Source organism: Coregonus lavaretus (assembly GCF_964263955.1).
Source record: "Coregonus lavaretus genome assembly, chromosome: 5".
In the NCBI taxonomy this organism is placed as follows: Eukaryota; Metazoa; Chordata; class Actinopteri; order Salmoniformes; family Salmonidae; genus Coregonus; species Coregonus lavaretus.
In genome coordinates this window covers 6,807,577-6,825,490 of record NC_139992.1, presented here as the reverse complement: position 1 = coordinate 6,825,490, position 17,914 = coordinate 6,807,577, and the positions used below count along the sequence as shown (strand labels likewise).

The 17,914-nt window shown below is 43.3% G+C and overlaps 1 protein-coding gene across 1 annotated transcript in view; it reads left to right on the top strand.

The window, feature by feature from the left end:
* The window catches only part of LOC311129731 (glypican-6-like), a gene marked incomplete at its 3' end in the record, with an annotated part of 153,811 nt that overhangs the window by 37,945 nt on the left and 97,952 nt on the right, over positions 1–17,914 (top strand). Inside the window, exon 3 of the mRNA XM_084162146.1 lies at positions 13,016–13,407. Within this exon, the coding sequence (XP_084018272.1) occupies positions 13,016–13,407 (392 nt within the window). The remainder of the gene's footprint in view (positions 1–13,015; positions 13,408–17,914) is intronic.

The following is a 17,914-nucleotide window of genomic DNA, read 5'->3' as shown; positions in this document are numbered from 1 at the left end:
GACAACTCTTGAGTGTTTCGGACGTCAGCCCAATTCCCGGCAGCAAGTGGCATGATTCACCATGCCCACTCCTTTTTAAACGGTTCATCATCGTATCCGGGGCTATTGAATTACAGCCTATAACTCTCAAATGATCGGATAGTTGCGCAGAAACTCAATGTCAGAACGTCGGTGTGTTCTTTTTTTCCAGGAAAACAAAATCTTTAGCACACGTGCCATTCCTGGAAGCAAGCATGCATCAATAAATAAGTGTATATTTTGATCGGCCTCTGTCAGGGAGAGTGAATGTCATGAGAGAAGTGGAGGGCTCCAAGGATGAGGATGGGGGAGGTAAATGGGGTTTGTCCAGCAGCACTTACATCCATGACTCCAGGCACCCATGTTTCTCTAGGGGCACCCTGCCACTCTCCATAATTTAATCAGTGTCAGGATGGATGCTGTGTGCAGGTTTCCATGCTGCAGCTTTCTGCTGGCTGCGAACTTTACAGGAGACACAGAGTCTGGAGAGGGTCTCTGCTGACTTGCAACACAGGAAACATGAGACATTCCTATTTGGACTCTGATTTAATTTATGTGTCAGTTATCTATACATTCAATCACGTTGGAGAAATGTTCAAGCCTGGAGAATTCTAGAGTTGTTTTAGCAAGGTCAGCCTTCAACTCCCTGGACGCCAAGGAATATTAGGAATATTTCAACATCTAGAGTGGCTTTGGGTTTCACCAGCTAGTGCTAAAAGGATGGAATCAGAGGCCAGCTATACCATACAGTATTTGATGCTGATATATTTGATGAAAAAGTCAACACCAGGGAAATGATTGGAGCCTGGTTAAACCAGACTGCTCACCATTGTTTGAAGTGAAACAATGTTTTTTATTACTGATGTCACTATTTCTATTTGAAAAAATATATATTAAAAAATCTTTATCTTTAACTGATTTTATTTATTTGAATGGTGAGAACAGCGTTTCACCAGGCTACAATTATTGTGCCCACAACATTGAGTACGGTTACATGCACACAATAATACAATTATTATGGATAGTCAGATTAATATAATAGTTTGATTTAAAACGTTTACATGCTTTGGAAGATCGACTTTCCTAATAATCCTGTTTACATGGACACATCTGAAATCAGGCTCCCTGAGAGCACTCTGATAAATGCAGAAAATGGCCAATCAAAATAAACATTCTACCACAGGAAGCATATTTGATTCTGAGTTTGGACATATACGTTTGTATGTGAAAACTACTTCTAAGACGCATACATTGTTGTTCCGAACTCACTTCACTCATGCTAAAGAGGGAGGCTCGCTCGGCTGGCTCACAATCCCCCTACCTCAACCAAATTGAGATGGTTTGGGATGAGTCGGACCGCAGAGTAAAGGAAAAGCAGCCAACAAGTGCTCAGCAAATGTGGGAACTCCTTCAACTGTTGGAAAAGCATTCCAGGTGAAGCTGGTTGAAAGAATGCCAAGAATGTGCAAAGCTGTCATCAAGGCAAAGGGTGGCTATTTGAAGAATCTCAAATATAAAATATATTTTGATTTGTTTAACACTTTTTTGGTTACTACATGATTCCATATGTGTTATTTCATAGTTTTGATGTCTTCACTATTATACTACAATGTAGAAAATAGTAAAAAATAAAGAAAAACCCTTGAATGAGTAGGTGTTCTAAAACTTTTGACCGGTAGTGTATATATATATTTTTTGGTGATAGGCTCATGTTTTACAAGTACGGCGTACCCCCACTATTTTGTTTTGCCGGGACGCTGTACCGGACTGTACCGCCTTACTTTCACCCCTGGTGTATGCTTACTTAGATTTTGACCTTATACTGATTAAGATAAGCAGAGTAAGGTCTTTACATGACTATTGCATAATCTGCCTACTGCCATAATCTGTTTAATATCGAATTATTAGTGTACATGTGAATGTACTCATTGAGTAGGAGGACACTGGACAAGTAAGCCTCATCAGCTAATGTAATAATATGCCATTTAGCAGACACTTTTATCCAAAGCGACTTACAGTCATGTGTGCATACATTTTTACGTATGGGTGGTCCCGGGGATCGAACCCACTACCCTGGCGTTACAAGCGCCATGCTCTACCAATTGAGCTACAGAGGACCACAATGTACAGTGCTAGCTGTCTCATTTAAATGCTATTTACCATGTATTTGTTCCTAGAGTCCCGTCCACACAGAGTAAGCGTTCATGTAGTTCATACACTCTGTGTGGAGTGGGCCATGATCTTTACTGTAGCTGACAGAGCAGCCCACGCATACCTTGACACCACTGCCTACGTGTCACTACCACAACAGTGAGAGAGCGCACCGTCGCTATCCTTTGCCAAGCTGTTCCAGGCAGAAATATCCCACATCACCCCCTAAAGATCCAGACTCCACCGTCAGACTACTCCGTCAGACTACTCCGTCAGTGATCCAGCTGTAACATAAGACCTACAAGAGAAAATAGAGGCCGTCATCGCAACTATCCATGTCACTAACACGGCTCCTATTAGTGGGATTTAGTATGATTTTCCTTTGTTCTGGTGGATAATTTATGCATGCATACAATGTAGCATATTTTTCAGTGGCTTGGCGCTAATCCATATCCCAGGACCCTGGGAAACGGTATTGTTGTTGCTCGGAGAAATGAGAGAAGGAACAGGCCTGCAGATTTCTCTCCCGTTAAGCTCATTAAATACTAAGGTGGGGGTCTTAATTACTAATCAATGTCCTAGCTCTCCACTGACCACTAACACCGTGCTGCTGCCGATCTACACAGAATATTAATGTAGTGAGACCGGCACGATCGATTCTATCTAGGGCTACAGACTCTTAAACAGCCCAATGCCTGTGGTGCAGCGCTTTTAGCTGAACATTTTGGTATTTTTGTTTTTCACACGCAAAGATGAATAGCGTCCACCTTTTGCTCTGACAGAGGTCTGTCTGCTCTGTGGTAATCATCTTTGCTCTGACAGAGGTCTGTCTGCTCTGTGGTAATCATCTTTGCTCTGACAGAGGTCTGTCTGCTCTGTGGTAATCATCTTTGCTCTGACAGAGGTCTGTCTGCTCTGTGGTAATCATCTTTGCTCTGACAGAGGTCTGTCTGCTCTGTGGTAATCATCTTTGCTCTGACAGAGGTCTGTCTGCTCTGTGGTAATCATCTTTGCTCTGACAGAGGTCTGTCTGCTCTGTGGTAATCATCTTTGCTCTGACAGAGGTCTGTCTGCTCTGTGGTAATCATCTTTGCTCTGACAGAGGTCTGTCTGCTCTGTGGTAATCATCTTTGCTTTGATTATTTTTCTCCCCTGCTTTGATTCCCATTTAGATATAAAGATGTGTTGTCATTTAGAGATAATGATGTGTTGTCATTTAGAGATAATTATGTGTTGTCATTTAGAGATAATGATGTGTTGTCATTTAGAGATAATTATGTGTTGTCATTTAGAGATAATAATAATAATAATAATATGTCATTTAGCAGACGCTTTTATCCAAAGCGACTTACAGTCATGTGTGCATACATTTTTAGGTATGCGTGGTCCCGGGGATCGAACACACTACCCTGGCGTTACAAGCGCCATGCTCTACCAATTGAGCTACAGAGGAGATAATGATGTGTTGTCATTTAGAGATAATGATGTGTTGTCATTTAGAAATAATGATGTGTTGTCATTTAGAGATAATGATGTGTTGTCATTTAGAGATATTAATGTGGTCATGTGATCATGGTGTCAAGAGTTAATGTTTATTCCAATTGTATGTATCTTCCACACTAATAGGTCAATGTGATTTGAATTGGGCTTCTTAAAGATTGAGGCGTTTGTCTATCATATTACCTGCCTGCGATCATATTGGTTTCCATTGCCCCTCGTGCGGATGAACACTATGCCATAACAATTCTACTCAAGGAGAAAGAGGGGAAATATAAATCACTTCCTTTTTCTTCAAATGTTTTAAAAACCAGTTGTCGATTGACAGGGCCCACGCCCACGCCCTCTGACCCCAGCCAGAAGTGTACGACTCACAACAGCATCCCCAGAGGAATAATCCCCAGGCATGCATGGTATAAAAGGTCAGGCTGTCATGTTCTCCACAGTAACAGAGGCCCTCCTCTCAGACTCATTCCCGTCCCTCAGACAGCGTTCTCCCTATCAGACCGATGGCAGGATCCTCTCCTCTCGGTAATGCCAGCCTCTGATTGACAGATGGAATTAGGATGCTTTCCCCCTGGCAGGAAAAGTTCAGGTTTCAAGCAGAGGTGGAGGTGCTCATAAATTGTATGCCGAACTGCAGCCCTGATAAACACAGAGAGAGACTGGGATAGAGAGAGAGACTGGGATAGAGAGAGAGACTGGGATAGAGAGAGAGAGAGACAGAGAGAGAGAGAGAGAGAGAGAGAGAGAGAGAGAGAGTGTCACGCCCTGGCTCTGGGGACACTTGTATGTTGAGCCAGGGTGTGAGTTTCCTTTGGGTATTCTAGTTTTGTATATCTATGTTGGCCAGGGTGGCTCCCAATCAGAGACGGCTGTAGCTCGTTGTCTCTGATTGGGAGTCATACTTAGGTAGCCGTTAGGCATTCATTGGGTGTGGTTTCTTGTTCCGTGTTGGTTCGTGTATGTAACCAGGGACGTCACGTTTTCGTTTTGTTGTTTTGTTCGTGTGTTCATTCAAATTAAATAAAATGTTCGCATTCCACGCTGCGCCTTGGTCCTCCTCTCTCACCGACGATCGTGACAGAAGAAACCACCAAGACTGGACCAAGCAGCGTGTCCAGGAGCCATCGCCAGGGAGATCTCTAGCAGATCTCCTTCGCCTCCTCGACTGGGTCAAGCCGGGTGAGGAAGAGAAGGGCTTGACATGGAAGCAGAAGGGCGAAAGGCTGGCGAGGGACATGGAGACCTGGTCCACGGGTAGGAGAGACGCCCAGAAAATTTTTAGGGGGGGCTAACGCCGTGGACGACGGGCCAGCAGGAGACCGCGGCAGAGCGGCCCAGCGGGTTGGCAGAGGAGGCCGCCAGGTTACGGGGGCCACTGGTCGAAGAGGGGATGGAAGGTGTAGAGGCACGGCGAGAGGTACTGGGGTGTGTTACCAGTCCGGTCCGGCCCATTCCAGATCCCTGCGTAGGACCAGTGGTGTGTGTCCCCAGTACGGTCCGGCCTGTTCCTGCTCCCCGCACCAGGCCAATGGTGCGCTTCGTCAGCCCGGCTCGGCCCGTTCCTGCTCCCCGTACCAAGTCAGTGGTGCGCTTCGTCAGCCCGGCTCGGCACGTTCCTGCTCCCCGCACCAAGTCAGTGGGGCGCTTCGTCAGCCTGGCTCGGCCCGTTCCTGCTCCCCGCACCAAGTCAGTGGTGCGCTTCGTCAGCCCGGCTCGGCCCGTTCCTGCTCCCTGCACCAAGTCAATGGTGCGCTTCGTCAGCCCGGTCCGGCCCGCTCCTGCTCCCCGCACCAAGTCAGTGGTGCGCTTCGTCAGCCCGGCTCGGCCCGTTCCTGCTCCCCGCACCAAGTCAGTGGTGCGCTTCGTCAGCCCGGTCCGGCCCGCTCCTGCTCCCCGCACCAAGTCAGTGGTGCGCTTCGTCAGCCCGGTCCGGCCCGCTCCTGCTCCCCGCACCAAGTCAGGGGTGCGTTTCGTCAGCCCGGCTCGGCCCGTTCCTGCTCCCCACACCAAGCCAGTGGTGTGCGTCGTCAGTCCGGCACAGCCCGTGCCTGTTCCACTGGTGCCTGGTTCAGCACCGGTCAGCTGCTTCACGCCGGACCTAGAGCAATCCGCTCCACCAGTGTGCAGTCCAGCTCCGGCCAGCGGGGCCAGACCGGACCAGGGGTACTTTGGGGGGTTGGAGAGGGAGTGGGGATCAGGCCCGGAGCCGGATCCGCCGCCAAGGTGGAGTGCCCACCCGGTCCCTCCCCTGTGGTGTTTGGTTGGCGCGGCCGGAGTCCGCGCCTTTAGGGGGGGGTACTGTCACGCCCTGGCTCTGGGGACACTTGTATGTTGAGCCAGGGTGTGAGTTTCCTTTAGGTATTCTAGTTTTGTATATCTATGTTGGCCAGGGTGGCTCCCAATCAGAGACGGCTGTAGCTCGTTGTCTCTGATTGGGAGTCATACTTAGGTAGCCGTTAGGCATTCATTGGGTGTGGTTTCTTGTTCCGTGTTGGTTCGTGTATGTAACCAGGGACGTCACGTTTTCGTTTTGTTGTTTTGTTCGTGTGTTCATTCAAATTAAATAAAATGTTCGCATTCCACGCTGCGCCTTGGTCCTCCTCTCTCACCGACGATCGTGACAGAGAGACTGGGATAGAAAGAGAGACACTGGGATAGAGAGAGAGAGAGAGACACTGGGATAGAGAGAGAGAGAGAGACTGGGATAGAGAGAGAGACCGGCTTTATTCCTGCAATGGGTGGAGATAAGGTGGTGTGTGCTATGCTCATAAATCACTGGCAATGTTATTTTTATTACGTGATAAAACTCAATGGGGAATGTTGTGGATACAGTACTCTTGGATTACTTTCTTGTATGAACGAGTGTAGCTTTTTATCTATGGATGGGGGATGGATTCAGGGTTTTATCACATGATAGAAACCTGCCCAAAACTGTGAGCTAACTCTGATGATAATATATGGATCTATTAAATTCAAATTCAAACATTATTTGAAGTACTTGAAGTCTATAATTGAAAGCATGATCCTTTGATCATTTTTGTCTAGTGATCTGTTGTTCCATCCTGCTGTGAGTGGATGTCATGAGGTTCACTCAAAGAGATCTGCTTTGTGAATTCTTGTATGCTCAAACTCTGATGCTCCATGCTGCCAAATGATGGTCACGTAAGGTCAATGTTGAGGGCTGCATGTTTAATATTGAGGCTGTTATAAATGACCTGCCATGTGGTGATTGATGACAGTGAAATAGTCTCCTGTTATCATGTTGCCTTAATTATGTAACCTCCACATTTTGACTGTCAGCTTAAATGTTCCTGGTTTTGCGGTTTTGCTTGAAGTATAATCTCTCACGCCAGAAACATCAGAACATTCTGGGTTGCCTTTAGGATCCACAATGTCACTCGGTGACTGCTGCAACTGTCACGTGTAGCCTTGAAGACTGGGGGCAGTTCTTTTTTGCTTTTGTGAAAAAGGCTTTAAATCACTGTGAATCTCTGTCGTTTTGATTTGTCCCATAGCTTTCATGAATCACAATTACACGGCTGCTGTGTTGTTTTAGAAAGCCCTGTAGTGTGAGTTACTGCTGGTCACGTCTCGGGGGAAGTTGCTGTAATTAACTATAGCCCGCAGGGCCCAACTATACACTGCGGCCCTGAACAATGTCCCACAGCATCTCACTGTCATCGCTAAACACATCTGCTGCTGATGGCTAGATGGTAGCTCCAAATGGCCCCAAAAACAATTTTCTTCAAAATAAAGATCGAGACACTTGAGTGCCTCTAAAATAAATCTTCGTTTTCCAAAGAGTTGTGAAAAGCATGTTTTGCCTGTTCTCTCCGTGTATATTCTCTTATACAAATATTTACATTTTGTTAGAACAGATTTGACGATCTTCAGACTGTTTTAGCAAGAGACTGGTTGACCTCAGAGTGACTGTTCTAGTGAAGCATAGGCGTAGCTACACGTTGTCAAAGTGAGAATGGCTCTGTTTAGCCTGTTCCCTCCCAGCACTGTGCTCTGTATGAGTAATAGGCGGCCATATTGAGCTTAATCTGCTGAAAGTAATGAACTCTATGCCAGTTATAAGTATTAACATCACTTTTGTCCAACATTTCTGCCTCATTGTTCTCTCAGCTCACAGCTTTCGCAGCCGTTCATTTTGGGGAGACCTCTTAATTACCACAATGTATTGAGGCCTTAAGTGAGATTTACTCGGAATTTGCAGTTTCTTCCATACCCCTTAATGCCCAATTCGGAAAATATGATCCTATTCATGGTTTTGCTGTAATTATACTAAGTTGTCTTTTTTACTAAATGTATTATTCACTGAACTGTGTTGTGGTCATCCATAATGTCAGTGATCATTATTCATCCTAATTGTACTGAAATTGAGCTTGGCATGGAATCAAATATTCAGACTAAATTTAAAATGAATTCCACCTCAATTACGTTGATTGTATTCGATTAATTGCCGAGCTGATCCAAAAGGGAGAAGAATTGACTGCACTGATAATTTCTTATCCTCAAATCAGTTTAAAAGGTGTCATTAATCAGAAGGGATATCACTGGGTGCCATGGACTCTTATTTTTTATTAATGAAGCCAATTCGATTAAGCACAAGACAAGCTTAAAAATTACTTAAATAATTAACTGTATATTCTTCCATTGTATCTCAATTCTCTCAAGGGTGCTCAAGAATGACTTATTTAAACACATTTCACTGAAGACAAAACTTTACTTTCTGGAAGTTGTTTGGAAGTACTAAGCAAATGCCACTTCTTTCTGGAAGTGATAAACAAGTAAATATACTCAATTAAAGGATGACATTCTTTCTCATTAGTATTTATTCTGAATACATCACGCTGGTAAAAGGTAAAGGTCTGGAAAAATAATTTGATGTAATTATGTCACTGGTGTCCAACAGCAGTAACATTAAAGAACATGTAAAAACAGAAATAACAAAGGATTTGTTCTAAAGTGAAAATGGAATCCAGACATGCCAATAACACTCCATAATACAAACACCCACATTTTGCGATATTTCAATCTGTCATGCCTCAGAGAAGTGTAAACAGTCAACCACCAGACTCTTTCAGCATACTGTATTACTATTAGCATAACACAATCTCTTAATACACTTTTGGACCAAGATAACAACTATATGCCTCCTTAGTATTTTTGTAAAAAAAAATTTACAAGCATTTCGCTGCACCTGTGATTAACATCTGCAAATCTGTGTACGCAACCAATAAACTTTGATTTGATTTAGTACAGATGAGAACCAGTGTTTACTGCTCAGCTCTTTCCTCTGTCAGATCAGTGTTTACTGCTCAGCTCTTTCCTCTGTCAGATCAGTGTTTACTGCTCAGCTCTTTCCTCTGTCAGATCAGTGTTTACTGCTCAGCTCTTTCCTCTGTCAGATCAGTGTTTACTGCTCAGCTCTTTCCTCTGTCAGATCAGTGTTTACTGCTCAGCTCTTTCCTCTGTCAGATCAGTGTTTACTGCTCAGCTCTTTCCTCTGTCAGATCAGTGTTTACTGCTCAGCTCTTTCCTCTGTCAGATCAGTGTTTACTGCTCAGCTCTTTCCTCTCAGCTGGCTTTAGATGTGTTAAATACTGAGTACATGTTGAGTAGCAACAAACTGCTGGTAAATCTGAAGCTATCTATTTTATTCTGAGTCTCTTAAGAGATAAGGATGTAAATAACCAAGGGTATCTTCACAGTCACAGGTTGGCAGGTGTGAGAGATGGTAATGCCAGAACAATGAAGGTGTCAATGTGATGCACCAGGAACATAGTGCAGCTAGTTGGATAAAGTTAGATTGCATATGGAGTAGCTAGATCTCTTCAGGTAGGATCATTGATGACGGAAGATAGAAATACAGAGCAAGACAAGACAACTTGAGAATGTCCTAAATGCAGATGCCTTGAATGAAGATGGCAAGCACATCCTCCAGCAAAAGATATTGAGACAGATATGATTCAGTATTCCAGGATTTCAGATCAGATTTCCCATGGATCTTTTCTCTCTGGTGTTTAGAGTCTCGCTAATGTGTTGCTCCTAATGTAATTTAATTTCACTAGCTTTGCAGAGCGTTTAAATGAACACTTAGAGCCATTACAGTTGGAACAAGGGCCCTCTGATTCTGGCCTGATGAGGTGAGAGGAGAGGAGCTCTGGGCTCCTGGCGGAACAGCATGTGACCCAACATGACCTGCACCAAAGACTGCCCAGGGTATTACTTCCTATATGATGTATATCAGACACTGTGTTATATTTAAGAAGATAAGAGCGTCTTGATCTTTTTCCTTTGCCTGTAAAGTACAAATAACTGAGACTGGTAGTAATGGATTCAAACCAAGCTCTGATGCCTTCCTAGGTTTAGTATGGAAGTCATGGGAATGTCTGCTATGATAAGTCTTAAACTGTTGCACCCTGTCTCCTAATTTGGAGGAAATGGCATGAACTCTATTCAAATGTAATCTGGTTCCTTGAGAGGCAAGGCTAATCATTATCCATAGCAGATGGTAGGAACACCTTGTCACCTCATCGACCCATAGAGGCCATTCGGTAAACAATAAGCTGTGTGTAGGAAGTGAATAACGCAGGAAAAGAAGTGGCTGAGCGAGTCAAGCATTCCCACTGTTCTTAATATCGTCACTTGATAAAATGTTTGGGGTAATATGTGGTGGTGTTGTATGTACTCCATGTGTTGTCGTTCCCATTAATGTGCATTGGACAGTTTTTCAGGCATGGCAGGTGTCATCTAAACAGATATAACGATCCACCTTCACTACAATCACAGGCCTTATGGCTTTCTACCTTCACCACAAACACATGCCCTATGGCTTTCTACCTTCACCACAAACACAGGCCTCATGGCTTTCTACCTTCACCACAAACACAGGCCTTATGGCTTTCTAACTTCACCACAAACACAGGCCTTTATAACTTTCTACCTTCACCACAAACACAGGCCTTATGGCTTTCTACCTTCACCACAAACACAGGCCTTATGGCTTTCTACCTTCACCACAAACACAGGCCTTATGGCTTTCTACCTTCACCACAAACACAGGCCTTATGGCTTTCTACCTTCACCACAAACACAGGCCTTATGGCTTTCTACCTTCACCACAAACACAGGCCTTATGGCTTTCTACCTTCACCACAAACACAGGCCTCATGGCTTTCTACCTTCACCACAAACACAGGCCTCATGGCTTTCTACCTTCACCACAAACACAGGCCTCATGGCTTTCTACCTTCACCACAAACACAGGCCTCATGGCTTTCTACCTTCACCACAAACACAGGCCTCATGGCTTTCTACCTTCACCACAAACACAGGCCTTATGGCTTTCTATCTTAACCACAAACACAGGCCTTATGGCTTTCTATCTTAACCACAAACACAGGCCTTATGGCTTTCCAGAATCACAACAGGAGAGCATCCTTTGCATTTTCAAAGGTAGTTTATATTGGTGTTGAAAAAAAATCTCCAAAGGTGTGGATTCGTCTCAAAATGGAATAAGAGCAACAAACAATGGGCCTTTTTTTCAGGTAGTCTTTGCTTGGCAAGGATTTTAGTGAATTAACTTTTGACATTACAAAAGAGGCGATCCAAATCCCCAAGCTGACAAGGTAAACATCTGTCGTTCTGCCCCTGAGCAAGGCAGTTAACCCACTGTTCCCGGGCGCCAAAGATGTGAATGTCAATTAAGGCAGCCCTCCGCACTCCGATTCAGAGGGGTTTGGTTAAATGCAGAAGACACATTTCAGTTCAATGCATTCAGTTGTACAACTGACTAGGTATCCCCCTTCCCTAGATAGTATATTCATTTAACTGACTAGGTATCTCCCTATCCCTAGATAGTATATTCATTTAACTGACTAGGTATCTCCCTATCCCTAGATAGTATATTCATTTAACTGACTAGGTATCTCCCTATCCCTAGATAGTATATTCATTTAACTGACTAGGTATCCCCCTTTCCCTAGATAGTATATTCATTTAACTGACTAGGTATCCCCCTTTCCCTAGATAGTATATTCATTTAACTGACTAGGTATCTCCCTATCCCTAGATAGTATATTAATTTAACTGACTAGGTATCTCCCTATCCCTAGATAGTATATTCATTTAACTGACTAGGTATCCCCCTATCCCTAGATAGTATATTCATTTAACTGACTAGGTATCCCCCTTTCCCTAGATAGTATATTCATTTAACTGACTAGGTATCCCCCTTTCCCTAGATAGTATATTCATTTAACTGACTAGGTATCCCCCTTTCCCTAGATAGTATATTCATTTAACTGACTAGGTATCCCCCTTTCCCTATCCAGCTGTCTGTAACTTTGAAATGCACATGACCTTTTTTCTACACCATACAGGATGTAATCCTCTTTCTTTGCTAATTGCATCTCAGTCACAAGCTTGATATTACAGCATGGTCACGATTCCAGTTGTTCTGATCTGATAGCCACAGCAGATTCTAGTTGTTCTGATCTGATAGCCACAGCAGATTCTAGTTGTTCTGATATTCTAGTTGTTATGATATTCTAATTGTTATGGTATTATAGTTGTTCTGGTATTCCTGTTGTTATGATATTCTAATTGTTATGGTATTCTAGTTGTTATGGTATTATAGTTGTTCTGGTCTGATATCCACAGCAAATGCTATTCATTCCCAAAACCACGCTATCTGGGAAAATCCATTGTCTTTTCACCAGTAAAGAAATAGATTTACAAGTAAATATAGCAATTTGCATGCAACAATCTTTTCATTTATCACATAACAATGGCAGTATTGAAATGTATGAATATACAAACCTCTACTGCCAAGTCACTCTGGCAACTCCACTGCATTTCCACAAATCAAGGTGAGAAATACAGATTGTTATTGCTAAAGCAGTATGTAAAGTAGCAAGTGTAAGTGTGCTTGAATAGGGCCAGCCAATAGAGAGTGACTGGCAGGATAGCATTACTAAGTCATTAACACTGCTGAAGTCTAGAGGAGAATATGAACATAGTTAGTATTGGTGTGAATAGACAGTGTTAACCTGAAAAAACGTTTGTCTGTTCTCCGTTTTAATTTGAGCAACAGTGTAATGTAAAAACCTAATGGAAGTGTGCCAATCTTAGACCCAGACACCCTTCATCTATGAAAAGACAAACTGGTGTACAGTGTCTTTACATTTTAAAGAATTAAAATGTTAGCTCAAGTCAATAGGTATCTCATTATAATAGCAAGATCATCTATAATCGTATTTGCAGACAGATGTAGGCCAACATAGGCTATAATAGACAATATTTTAATTGTCTCCTTTTCCTCTTGACCCAGAGTTCTTCCTGGAGTTGTTGGAGAACACGGAGAGGTCTTTGAACGAGATGTTCGTGCGGACCTACGGCAAGCCATACATGCAGAACTCGGAAGTGTTCCAGAACCTGTTTGCCGAGCTGAAGCGCTACTACACTGGAGGCAACGTTAACCTGGAGGAGATGCTCAACGACTTCTGGTCGCGTCTGCTGGAGCGCATGTTCACGCTGCTCAACTCCCAGTATGTCATCACCGAGGACTATCTGGAGTGCATCAGTAAGTACACGGACCAGCTCAAGCCCTTTGGAGACGTGCCCAAGAAGCTCAAGGCTCAGGTTACCAGGGCTTTCATCGTGGCACGCACCTTCGTCCAGGGCCTCTCGGTCGGTAGAGAGGTGGCCAGCAGGGTGTCCAAGGTAAGCCCTCGTCTCTGCCATTCATAAGCAAACTGAGTTGAGTGGTTTTAGTTTGGGCTAATTTGCTGCTATTGTGCAGCAGGGATGATGGTCATTTTGATAAGGAATATATTCCACTTGCCCAATGGGAATTTCCCCCTGAAAACTTTGACCCAATTTGATCATGTAAAATTCATGTCATAGATTTATACGAACACTTTCCCCAGAATTGAACAATTGACTGATTTTGTTGGATCCATCATTATCACATATCAATATTATATTTCAAAACCTGAGATCAACAAACTGAGCAATTGGTTGGTGTTGGGGCTGGAATGGATTGTGCTGGTGGGGAGAGAAGTAGAACAGAATATAACAGTGTATCAAACACATGCTTAAACAAGCTGAAGGTCTCTGTTTGCTTTCTGGTTATTTTTTTCTCTCCCAGGACATCCCCTACAGTATGGTATTTCGATCATACACTCTTCTGACTGACCTACCACTGCCTTCCCACCACTACCATCTCTTTGTATGGGCCTATGGGCTGTTGGGTTAAGGCTCAGAGCTGCCTTTCCAAGTATAATGACCTGTGGTTGGGCCTCCCATTGTTCAGGAGGAATTCTCAAGCATGGGAAGACTATCTGGCTCCAAGCTATGGGCATATAGATATTTTTGCTATGGATGTTTGTATCTCTATTGCCCAATATTTTTTAAGTCTGTATACCATCCCCATTAATCTTGCTGTAAGTATTCTGTATGATGTGATGTAATGTTAATGCAGCTAGCTGCTTCTGCAGTATGTCATTGCCTTGGGAGTGTGTAGTTTCGATCCTGTGGAAAGTAAGATTAAAGGCATAGCAAGAGATGTATGCTTGACGTTGGCTCCAGTCAACAACAACAACAACAGCTGTTTTTCTAGATATCTTGTTTTCAGTTAATATCAACATTAGAACACTGGCTAGACTTATAGATCAAGTTTGCTTCCATAGCCTCGGTGGTCACAAGCAATTTATCTGAATTGTATGTGTTTGTTACCGTTATTGGTGTTAATAGTAATGTGTGTACACTGTTCTGTGTTGCCAGAGGAGAAGCCTGGACATCAAGGCTAGTAAACAATTAATATCCTGTTTGGAAATGGAGTCCTTTTGCAACTGTTGCTGGACAATGGGTTTATGTTCACCATAATTCATGATGGTGTGTGCATAATGCAGATTTTAGCGCAGCTATGAGGGGGTCAAAGGCTGCCTGCGGAGAATCAGATGTATAACCCACGAACATAAAACTATAACCCACGAACATAAAATAAAGTCAACCTTTCCACTGCGGGTCATTCATTACCGGCAAGCATGGAGAACTCTGTGATCACGTCATGCACCTCCAGGCCATATCTCTTCCCTATTTCCAGCCAGGGATGCCTGATGAAACCCTCTTTATGAGGATGAGTTGTTAGTGTCTGTGGTAGTGACACACATCCTGGGTTCCCTGGCAGCCGCCGTGTCCCCACCTCAACTCTGACATTACCCAGGGACCTGTGACACGGGTCATGTGGCGGGGGGCCACGGCCCTTTGATCCACGGGGCCTCAACTCACCAGGAGAGATTGGGTGTATGCATAATGGAACAAGACACCCCAGAGGAGGTGGTCCGGTCAGACGGGCTACTGTGACATGTGACATCTATGCCTAGTGCTGCCGGGGGTCCTTATTGAGTTACAGGAGCTGCTGCACTACATATCACCACAGCAGTTCACAGCTTATGACTAAGACACCACACTGGAGGCACTGCTTTTCTATATCCCAGGTCAGGTCAGTTTACCCATGATCAATCAGAGTTGACCCATGATCAATCAGAGTTTGGCATTCAATTACACTTATTGCTGCATAAATACCAGCATGGACTAATGTTTGCCCATTTTCTAAACCTCCCGTGTAGCTCAGTTGGTAGAGCATGGCGCTTGCAACACCAGGGTTGTGGGTTCGATTCCCACGGGGGACCAGTATGAAAACGTATGCACTCACTAACTGTACATCGCTCTGGATAAGAGCGTCTGCTAAATGACTAAAATGTAAAAATGGATATATCAAGGCTCAAACATTTCTCAAGGTATCAGACAGTGCATTTCTATTATTCAGTGTTGCAAAGCAGTGATGAGGCTATTGATTGATTCTAATAATAGGACCCTCTTTGATGAGCTCGAATCATTAGAATAATACCTGCTCTGCAAATGCTGTAATGCACTCAAAGAAGCCAGCAGTCCAGGGAGATGGGGGAGAGTCAAGCAGACACTATGGCAACTTACTGAGTGCTGGTCTGCACCAAAGCCATTTGTGGAGGAAGAAAGCATTTGTCAGGTGTCAGTTCTGCAAATTGAAAAAGGAGGAAGCAACGCTATACCGTATCTTACTGTACGGAAATGCACATTAAGGATTCTCTCAGTAGAGTATTTTAAAATAAAAGTGCATTTCAGGTTCAAATGAATGAAATTGAAATTTTTATAGTATCAATGTGAAATGTATGAATTGTGTTTACCAACAGTTTCTATGCAACTGCAGAACAAAGCAATCAGAAATTGGCACATATAGCACATATAGTGACAACAGGTACCAGAGATTATAGTGACAACAGGTACCAGAGATTATAGTGACAACAGGTACCAGAGATTATAGTGACAACAAGTACCAAAGATTATAGTGACAACAGGTACCAGAGATTATAGTGACAACAGGTACCAGAGATTATAGTGACAACCGCTACAAGAGATTATAGTCACAACAGGTACCAGAGATTATAGTGACAACAGGTACCAGAGATTATAGTGACAACAGGTACCAGAGATTATAGTCACAACAGGTACCATAGATTATAGTCACAACCGGTATCAGAGATTATAGTGACAACAGGTACCAGAGAATATAGTGACAACAGGTACCAGAGATTATAGTGACAACCGCTATCAGAGATTATAGTGACAACCGGTACCAGAGATTATAGCCACAACAGGTACCAGAGATTATAGTGACAACAGGTACCAGAGATTATAGTGACAACAAGTACCAGAGATTATAGTGACAACAGGTACCAGAGATTAGTGACAACCGCTACCAGAGATTATAGTGACAACAGGTACCAGAGATTATAGTGACAACAGGTACTAGAGATTATAGTGACAACAGGTACCAGAGATTATAGTGACAACCGCTACAAGAGATTATAGTCACAACAGGTACCAGAGATTATAGTTACAACAGGTACCAGAGATTATAGTGACAACAGGTACCAGAGATTATAGTGACAACAGGTACCAGAGATTATAGTGACAACAGGTACCAGAGATTATAGTGACAACAGGTACCAGAGATTATAGTGACAACAGGTACCAGAGATTATAGTGACAACAGGTACCAGAGATTATAGTCACAACAGGTACCATAGATTATAGTCACAACCGGTACCAGAGATTATAGTGACAACAGGTACCAGAGAATATAGTGACAACAGGTACCAGAGATTATAGTGACAACCGCTATCAGAGATTATAGTGACAACCGGTACCAGAGATTATAGCCACAACAGGTACCAGAGATTATAGTGACAACAGGTACCAGAGATTATAGTGACAACAGGTACCATAGATTATAGTGACAACAGGTACCAGAGATTAGTGACAACCGCTACCAGAGATTATAGTGACAACAGGTACCAGAGATTATAGTGACAACAGGTACTAGAGATTATAGTGACAACCGCTACCAGAGATTATAGTGACAACAGGTACCAGAGATTATAGTGACAACAGGTACCATAGATTATAGCCACAACAGGTACCAGAGATTATAGTGACAACCGCTACCAGAGATTATAGTCACAACAGGTACCAGAAATTATAGTCACAACAGGTACCAGAGATTATAGTGACAACAAGTACCAGAGATTATAGTGACAACAGGTACCAAAGATTATAGTGACAACAGGTACCAGAGATTATAGTGACAACCGCTACAAGAGATTATAGTCACAACAGGTACCAGAGATTATAGTTACAACAGGTACCAGAGATTATAGTGACAACAGGTACCAGAGATTATAGTGACAACAAGTACCAGAGATTATAGTGACAACCGCTACCAGAGATTATAGTCACAACAGGTACCAGAGATTATAGTGACAACAAGTACCAAAGATTAGTGACAACAGGTACAAGAGATTATAGTGACGAGGGGTACCAGAGATTATAGTGACAACAGGTACCAGAGATTATAGTCACAACAGGTACCAGAGATTATAGTGACAACCGCTACCAGAGATTATAGTCACAACAGGTACCAGAGATTATAGTGACAACACGTACCAGAGATTATAGTGACAACAGGTACCAGAGATTATAGTCACAACAGGTACCAGAGATTATAGTGACAACCGCTACCAGAGATTATAGTGACAACAGGTACCAGAGATTATAGTCACAACACGTACCAGAGATTATAGTGACAACAGGTACCATAGATTACCCCCTTGATATCTTCAACTCG